Genomic DNA, 9,119 nt, shown 5'->3' on the forward strand with positions numbered 1-9,119 from the left:
AACGCGTGGCGCGATTCTACTGGCGGCCGAACGTAGAGTTGCGTACATTCACCGGACCAAATAAAAGTTCCTTTAATCTTCTTTTTTAATATCGGAATATGCCAACGACCTCAAGATTAATATGAGTTGAAGGGAGGTAGGTTAAAAGTGCACTAGTCGAAGAAAATGTAAACTCGCTAAGGGTCGAGGATCTCTCACCTCTTGTCACTCGGCATGACTATACTCCTCACTTGCCACATGTCACTCATCACTCTCACTCATCAGTCATCAATCGGCATGTTTATACCTGTCACTTGCAATTCATCACTCATCATGACTATACACATCACTTATCAGTTGCCACTAATTAGCACTCGACACTCGGCATGACTCACTCGCCACTTGACCAATGAAAATCAACGTGTTGGTTATTCATATATGTTTTTATATTTTCAACTACATACTGTGCTACATACCGTTTATAATTGAGTATGTTTTTTATATAGCTTTAATGTAGCCCCATAATCTTATAAATAAATGGTCATAGGGTAATTAAAGAAGGAAGACGGAGAATACTTAGAATCACTCTCTTTCTCACTCTCACTTTTTCCTATTTTTCTATGTATTATTACGCTATGAAGCCTTATAAGTCTTGAAAGTAAGGTTCAAATATTACTCACGAATATATTTGAATTCAACATCCTAAAAGATGCAGTAATATGCCAAGGTCCCGAAACCAAGCATTGCAAACACTCAAGGGTGGTGACACTTTACAATGTCTAAGATGCAAATTCTTATACATACAACGTCACAAAACAACAAATCCAATTTTAAGGCACTATGGACCCTCTTTAAGATAGATAACACAACACTGTAGTTCTAGCGCCACGACATTGTGAACTCAACACTGATGCGATGTAGGTTCAATGTTACGTCACTTTAGAGGCATTTTCAGTCGGAAGAATTAGCATCGAGGTGCTACGGAAACAACACCAGGATTTTGCGAGTCAAGACAATTTTATCTTCATTTTTAAGAAGTTTATTCAATTAAAAGAGAAATAACTCGTGAGAAACTCTTGTATTCGCGTCTGGAGACGATGAACGTAAGTGAAAAGTGAAGATTTGAACAATTTCTTACATTTTTCATAGTGGATATCTTTTTTTTTTTATTCTGTTTTTGAGTTTTTTAAGTTAAATCCTGATGCTCTTCTCTACTGTTTTCTTCTTTCTTGTTTGTTTCGTTCTTGGTTTACTTCCCAATAATTCAAATAAATAAATTCAGTTCATTACAACTTACCTCTTGAAACAAAGGCTGCTGCAAACGGAAATCAAAGAAGAATTTGAACAGACTGATAAAGTATGATGCTCTATGAATATTTCTGCTCAAATGGGCCATATATATGAACTGTGCACTCACTCCATGATACTTGTATGACCTTGAAATGCTTGTAAGCAAGTTTCAACTGTTCACTTAGGCAGCAACCAACGGCCAACTGCTAACAGAAAATAGCAGTAGAAGCTTACAAATCAGAACTGCTTTCAGGCCCGGAAATTAATTCCATCAAAGATTTCATTGGTGAACTGTATCCATAAGCAACGGAATCCCTCCAGAGAGTCATTCCTGATTGAAACGGGAAAAAAATTCCAAAAATTTCATCTTGAATAGAAACTACTTACCTTATAGCTAAAGGAATGATGAAGAATGACAGGAGAAAAAAAAAAAACTCAAGAAGCATTTAAAGTACTAAGGGGTAGAGAACAAAACCTAGCCATGCAAAGTACCCAAACGTTGCAGCTAGGAAAAATGTCCTGCCGATGCTGTTAAATCTGGTTGGGAGGTTGATGGAAGCAAAAAAGAATCAGAATCACGAAGGAAAAATCCTCTAAAACGCTGAAGAATGGAGCTTACAAAACCTTACATGAACATGCAGAGCAGATTTCCCCACCCATGTAGAAAGGATCCCCAAGATGAACCAGTGAACCTACAATTATAAATTATATGTCCATAAGACAGAAATTTCTATGGTCAGATGAAAATAAAATATATTCTAAAGCATAAGAATCAAATAAAAAGGCACATAAAATGCCAAGATAAGGTGCCACGGAAATAAAATAGAAATATAGATATTGAGGGTCTCCAATTTTCATCTAATAGTAACATTAGCAAATTTCTAAGTGTTCACAAAATGGAGGTTCACTTCTTAGGACTCTACCTTTTTTTAAAGACATTTAGGTCAATTAAGATAAACTCATAGATACATCACATTCGTAAAACTCAACCCACAATTTCTTGGTTAGTAGCCAAAGCTCCCAACTGATAGACCAATATGAGCTATGTTTAGATCCCTACATTTATTTGTGTCGGCTTGAAGCAGGTAAATGTAACCACAATGTGGACAATTTTGAAATGCGAGAAATACATTGAGGTAAATTCATAGCTATGATAGAACGTAATGGATACATTATCAATGTGTAAGAAACTAGCTATAATGGAAACCCTCAGTCATGAGGCAAATAAACATGCTTGGTTTCAGATGACCCATATAACGATAAAATAAATTGCAAATAACGACCGATTTTCAGCTAAGCAATTTAAACATTGTATTTAGCATTTTGAACATATTTGTAGAGCATTTGTAGAGTAAATATGTTACAGAATATGAACTTAAACCATTCATGATTGCCCAATCAAAATAGGATAACAAAATAAACATCTGAGGTTAGTTCACCCGTAGCATAATTTTGTGTTATTTCTCACCCAGAGAAAAGAATGGAGAATCTACAAAATCCTATTTGTCGGTGGAATATGCAAAGTACAGGAATGAAGAAATTTAAAATCACAAACAATCTTTTTTTTTTAATGGAAATACTGTACTAATAGCACTGCATTTTAGGATAGAACAAAATACTGGAGATGTAAAAGAGAACAAATGCATATTTTAGGAGAAGGCGATAAAGAATGTAAAGTTAACTGAATTTCTAGGAAAATTAGACCTTTGGAAATCAAGAAAATAAGGATTAAGTACCACATCAAATCACGGATAAATAGAGCACGTGGAACCAAAAGGCCATTTCCAAGCATTGCAAGCAACATTGAGAAAGCTGATAAACCTCTGATGTTTTCTGGATTCAGATAGTTGGTCCACTGTTCATGACAAAACTAGTTAAGAGTTGAATATCGCAAGTATAATCCACATGAACAACATGAACAATGCGAATGAAGTATTCTAACCATTTGTGCAACGGGCATCCACATGAAGAGAAGAGTAGCAGTCCAACCAGATGTTGACCTTACAAATTTAGTTCCTTTCTCAGATAGTTTTCCAGCACGTGCCTGCAGGTCTTAGTGAGAGCAAGATCAGGAACTAAAGACATCATAAAATGTCCAAATAGTAAAAGATTAAAAGTATATTTGGAACCAATGGCTTATTAAATGTGGCGACAAATCAGCAATATTGAATGTGGCAGAAACATTATAATCACCCCGTAGATCAATTTTGTAAGTGTTATTATTGATACGCTTGATTACTTGAAATGGGCGTATACCTTTGGCTTAAGTTTGCCAAAAGGTCCTAGTGGAAAACCTTCACACGTAAGGCGAATAAATACAAGATCACCCTCCTTAAAAACAATGGGTTTTCTAGTTCTAAATGATTGTTTTTTATATTTGATATTTTGCTTCACAATCATTTCCCTCATATGTTTATGCAACTTTTAAATTGCTTTAACTCTCTTCTTGACCTTCAGGCCATGCTCGGCCATCGACGTAGAATGAAATGACTCCAAAGGAGTGATGGGGTTGCGCCCATACACCACTTCAAATGGACTACGGCCTATAGTTTGGCTAAGGTATCTATTATATGCAAATTCCCCTTGTGCCAACCCCTGGTCCCATTGCTGAATATTTTTGCCAACAAAAACATCATAATAGGTTGCCCAAACCGTTATTAACAAATTTAGTCTGATCATCGATTTGAGGATGAGCTGCCGAGCTAATTTAGTTCCCTATTTTTTACCAAAAAAAAATTCAAAAATGACTTAAGAATTTAAAATCCTGATTGAATATAATCGATCACAGAACACCGTAAAGTTGCACCACTTCCCTAAAGTATATGCTAGCGGCGTGGATTGTATCAAGAGTTTTGTTGCAAGGGGCAAGATGAGTCATCGTAGAAAAACATTATGTAATATTTGTTTTGCTTTGTACAGGTAAGACTGACAACAAAGTCCATGCTAATGTTCTTCCAAGGAGTATCGGCACAACATTGGTAAACATAATCTGTGTTTTGTTCTCAAGCCTTGGCCTGGTGGCAAGCATAGCATTGCTTGACATAACAGTCAACATTTCTTGTCAACAATGGCCAATAAAACTTCTCTTGTATAAGAACAAGTGTTTTATCTCTACTCAAGTGTCTGACCAAACCTTCATCAAGACACTTGAAAAGGATTGCTACATGGTTTGTCTCCCTCAAAATCTACAATTTGTTGCCCCAAAATAAATACCTATTTTCTATATGATAGAGATGATTCGCTAGCTTTTCAGCATGGAATTTTCCCAAATCCCTCTGAAATCAAAATCCCATGCAAATACATCCTTCAGCACCTCAAATCTAATTGCTTTGGATTGTAGTGCATAAAATAAAAACTGTCGCATTTGTGCTTTAGGATGTAGTGAACAGCAGAAAGAAATTCAATCCAAGAGGCATGCTTTCCATTTAATCAATTTTGATTGTTGGGGTACTTGAGTGCCCAACTATATGAAAATCATTACCGAATAAATAGTGACTTTAATGATAGGAGCTTGCACAATGGCATAAATTTTTTTTTTCCAGCGGGGAATATTTTAATCTACACAAGAGGCATGCCTTCCTTTCAATCTATTTTGATTGTAGGGGTATATTTAAGTGCCCCACGATATGGAAATCATTAGAAAATAAATATTGATTTCAATTACTAGGAGCTTGCAAAATGGCATAAATTTTTATTTATGGGGGAATAGTTTCTTCTACAAGAATTTATGCTAATATGTAGGGTTGACTACAAGAATCTTTTTTCTCCATTCTGTCTTATTAAGATTCAAATTCTCATTTAAATCTCATAAACGAATGTCAATTCTAATACTTTCTAACTAAGTCTTTTTAGGTCTACCTCTACCTTTCTTAAAATAGGTCAGATCTAATACATCTATTCTCCTAACCGAGTCATTTGAAGGCCAATGATCTAAGGCGACTCTCTCTAATCTTATATGCCACTAGAGCTATCCAACCTTTTCAGTATAAACTCATTCACATTCTGTCTCTAAGTGTAAAGCCACTCATCCACCTAAGCATCCTAATCTCCGCAACACTTAATGTAATTTTATGCTTCTTTTTTAATAGCCAACCATAAAGCATTGCAAGTCTCACCACCATCTTATAGAATTTTCCCTTAAGATTGAGGGGTACTTCTCTATCACACAAAAGGCCTGATGCATTCCTCCGCTTAAACCATCCAAATTGGATTTTACTAATAATATCAAAATCTATTTCAGCATCACTTTGAATAATGGACCCAAGATATCCAAAAAGTGTACTCTTTTTATTGACTTGGCCCAAGATATACTCAAATGAAAACCTTTTGACTCTAAGGTTAACCTCCATAATTAAAGTTTTCCTTCAACTCCTTTAGTCTTTTCAACAAGAAGAATATCATCAACAAAAAGTATACACCAAGGTGCATCCTCTTGCAAATGTCTAATAAGAACATTCATGATAACAACAAAAAGATAGTGTCATTAAATTTTTCACTGAAAAAAGTGACGAGATGACACCCTTGGCTAAGCACTACACTAATTCCACTTTGGATACATCACATTCTACTTGAAACACCGAACCAAAATCAAACAAGGTGAGAATTGGGATGGATATCACCCGTTGTTTAAGTTTTTAAAAAATTTTCAGGGCTTATTTTGTTCCAAAATCATTCACTCTTAAGGAACTTAGTCAAAGGTTCCACGATGAAGCTAAATTGAGTAGGCTAATTTCGCCAAACCATGTAAATCCTTGTACCTACTCTTCTAGCGTTTTCATTCTTGCTTGCCATTGCTTTTGTGCACAAGACTTTCCACAACAATTTGAGACTTTTTCTTAAGGATTCAAGCATTACCAAGGAACGCACACTAAAGAAAATGACAATGATAGTGTTAAGTATTGCTTCAGAGGAAAAACATGCCCTAAGTAAGACTAAATGTATAGAAAATGACAATTTGAGCATGGACAGGTATTTCTTAACAATTTAAACGCATCTCTTGCATGAATATTAAGATTTTTTATCACCTTAATATAGTGCGGTGTTGATTTATCCTCTGAATTAATAGGTTTCTTAAATAGTATAGATCAGAACCACGACTAACATAATATAAATTTATTTAGGGTACAATTGAAAGCCATCATAATAGAATAACTGCTAAACACCTAAAAAGATCACATATAAACAAATTAGGGATGATGAATCCAAAGGAAAAGGCAACCGAAGCTATATATGTCTTAAGACCTTTTTTGCATTCATCAAATAACACTCCTAATACCTCATAAAAGAATATAGCAAAATAAGATCAGTAATAGTGGAACATACCAACACGACAGCCACAAATGCAACAGCACAAGAGATGATACCAGGCGAAGTACTATTTGGGATGAAAGGGACAAATGTCGACCACATCACCTGAAGACCCATCGGATTTAAGAAGGGTTCTGAGATTATTAGCACATCATATTAGAAAAATCTCACAAATCTAACCAGACCAGAACTGAAAGTAAATTGACCTGAGGGAGAACAGAGAGGCCACCAACTGTAATGAAATCTTCCCAGAGAGTCCAAACCCCTTGATGAAGCCAACCAAAGTAATTCAAGAAGTTAATGAGAAGGCCAGAAGCAACAACGGCAGATGTAACCGCGAACTGCGGCAGGGGCATGGCCTCGGCCATGGCCAGCTGCACGATCACGACATAAGTCGATAAAACTCCAAGGGTTTGGACGATGACCGCCTCCGTTTCCCTCTTCTTAGCGAAGTACGACAACAATGAGAGGTTCCCCAATAAGCCTGTAAGCATTCCCTGTCGCATTTCACAGTTTCTTTAAAAAAAAAACTTAAAAGATACCGGACAAGTATGCTATGATCAAGGCGATCAAACACTCACGAGCCAAGGGACGGCGAAGAGCGCGGTCGTGTTTCCAGATAGGAGATTGCGGGAGTTAAGGATGATTTGGGGGAGCTGGAGGAGAAGGAACGGGACGTTTGCGACTCCGGCAAACTTGGCAGTCAGAGAATCCCATTCTTGGAACTTTAATCCCTGGAATGAATCGAGATGAATGAAGGACAGAAGAAGGAAGCATGAGAGGCGCCGGTTTCGTTACCTTGGCCGAGTAGGCCGTCGAGCCTGAGTCGGTGGCGGAAACCAAGAGCTCTGATTGCTTGCCGCAGTCAAAGAGAGGTCGATCGGGTAGAAAAGGCCGGTATCGGCTTCTAGAAGATTCGGAAATGAAAAACGGACAGAGGTGGGAACTTTGATGGGGAGAGACTGGTAAGTGACGTCGAAGAGCGGAACCTCTGAATGAGCATGGAAGATGCTGCCGTGGCCGGTATCTGGACACCGGCGGCGGCGGTAGCACCACCGCAGCGCAAGCCATCAGTGTTCGTGTGCCGAAGGGAGCTATGCAGCACTGTAGAGCGGGTAGTGATGGAAGCTGGGAGGAAGCGGATGGGTCGCCGTCGTCGGGGGCTGGTAGCACGAGATTTGACGACTTTCATTTGCCGCGTGGCAGTAGATCTCGGGTCTGGGACAAGAAGGGACACGTGAAGGATTACTAAATGGGAATGCGGGTCGTTGGACACTTGCACTTTTTATTAACCTGATAGGTTATTAAATGTAGTTTTATATCCCACCGGGCTTATCTGGATCCAGTAACCTCCTAATATATTTTTGAATCCCCTTTCCTGCTGCACTACTTTAAATGTGGAGAAAAATTTTTTTTGGGTAAACCGGGAGCAAAGAAGCCCATGTATTAAAAATAAAATTCAATTACAAGTAAATCTGTAAGATAGCAAAACAAAAGAAAATCTAACAAAATTATCCAAGTGCCAACAAAAAGGCAACAATGATAAAATACAATCCATAAGACTCATAGAAAAAAGACTAGAATCCCGTCATCATATTGATCAGCATGAAATCCTCGCAGCCGAGGCGGTGGCTCAGATTGCCAAAGGTAAACTGGGCGCAAAAATAGTAGTTGAGAAAGAAGTTTGACCAACACAGAACCTCCAGCCAACGGCATAAATTTCATAATACAAGCCTGGTTGCCACATGGGCCATCCATAGCTAGAATGGATGGATCTGGCCTTGCTCATCATCGTCGGATTGTCAAAAATCCACCAACCGGAATAGCCGAGAAGCCAAAAATGGCGTTGCAGTATCTCCAGAATTTGAAAAAGCATATCACCTATGCCAAATTGATAAAAGCAGTCAGCAAAGATCAACCGCAACCTCCAAAATTTTCTTCCCATGTGCAAATTATAAAAATCAAAACTCGAGTAGAAGATCTCTACTCCCAAAAGTAGCTGGAAGCCCAGCCAGGAAGAATGATTACAGACATCCAAGAAAAATCGGAAATCCCACAAAAGAGAAGGCAACCCCAAGAAAATCAGATTCCAGAAAACCTCAGTAACAGCGAATCTTTGTTTTTCCATTTGAAAATTTTGTGTCGAATAGCATAAGAGATATTGCATACAATCCTCATTGAATTGATTCTTGAATTAGTAAATAATGCAACTAACAGTTAAGCAGTAAAAATCTTTTTCTGATCTACTATATAACACATGATGCTCAATGAAATCAAAGATATGTGATATAGTCGTGCTCAGAAAAGAGCAATTTAGATCCGGCAGCATGTACTTAAGGATGTTAAAAGAAAAGTCACAAGCAAAAACAAATGATTGTGATTTTCAGAGTTGCAAAGGCAAAAAGAGCATTCAAGAGGAACTTGAATTCTAAGCAGTAAATTATCAGCAGTTTTAAGTTTACCAATCATCGTCATCCACATATAGCAAGCATATTTAAGAGCATGTTTTTTGTGCCATATAGAAGTATACCATTCAACCTTTG

At 37.5% G+C, this 9,119-nt stretch overlaps 1 protein-coding gene across 1 annotated transcript; it reads right to left on the reverse strand.

Moving 5' to 3' along the window:
- Positions 1-1,227: 1,227 nt before the first annotated feature.
- LOC110108345 (maltose excess protein 1-like, chloroplastic) lies at positions 1,228-7,815 on the reverse strand. The gene is made up of 9 exons (XM_020838954.2): positions 7,375-7,815; positions 7,158-7,310; positions 6,783-7,073; positions 6,592-6,681; positions 3,212-3,313; positions 3,006-3,124; positions 1,899-1,961; positions 1,745-1,806; positions 1,228-1,600 (listed from the first exon to the last, which is right to left on the reverse strand). The coding sequence occupies exons 1-9, from the start codon at positions 7,645-7,647 to the stop codon at positions 1,500-1,502; spliced, it is 1,254 nt and encodes a 417-aa protein (XP_020694613.1). The 5' UTR covers positions 7,648-7,815; the 3' UTR covers positions 1,228-1,499.
- Positions 7,816-9,119: the final 1,304 nt, after the last annotated feature.

Source organism: Dendrobium catenatum, unplaced genomic scaffold, assembly GCF_001605985.2.
Source record: "Dendrobium catenatum unplaced genomic scaffold, ASM160598v2 fragScaff_scaffold_134, whole genome shotgun sequence".
NCBI classification, from domain to species: domain Eukaryota; kingdom Viridiplantae; phylum Streptophyta; class Magnoliopsida; order Asparagales; family Orchidaceae; genus Dendrobium; species Dendrobium catenatum.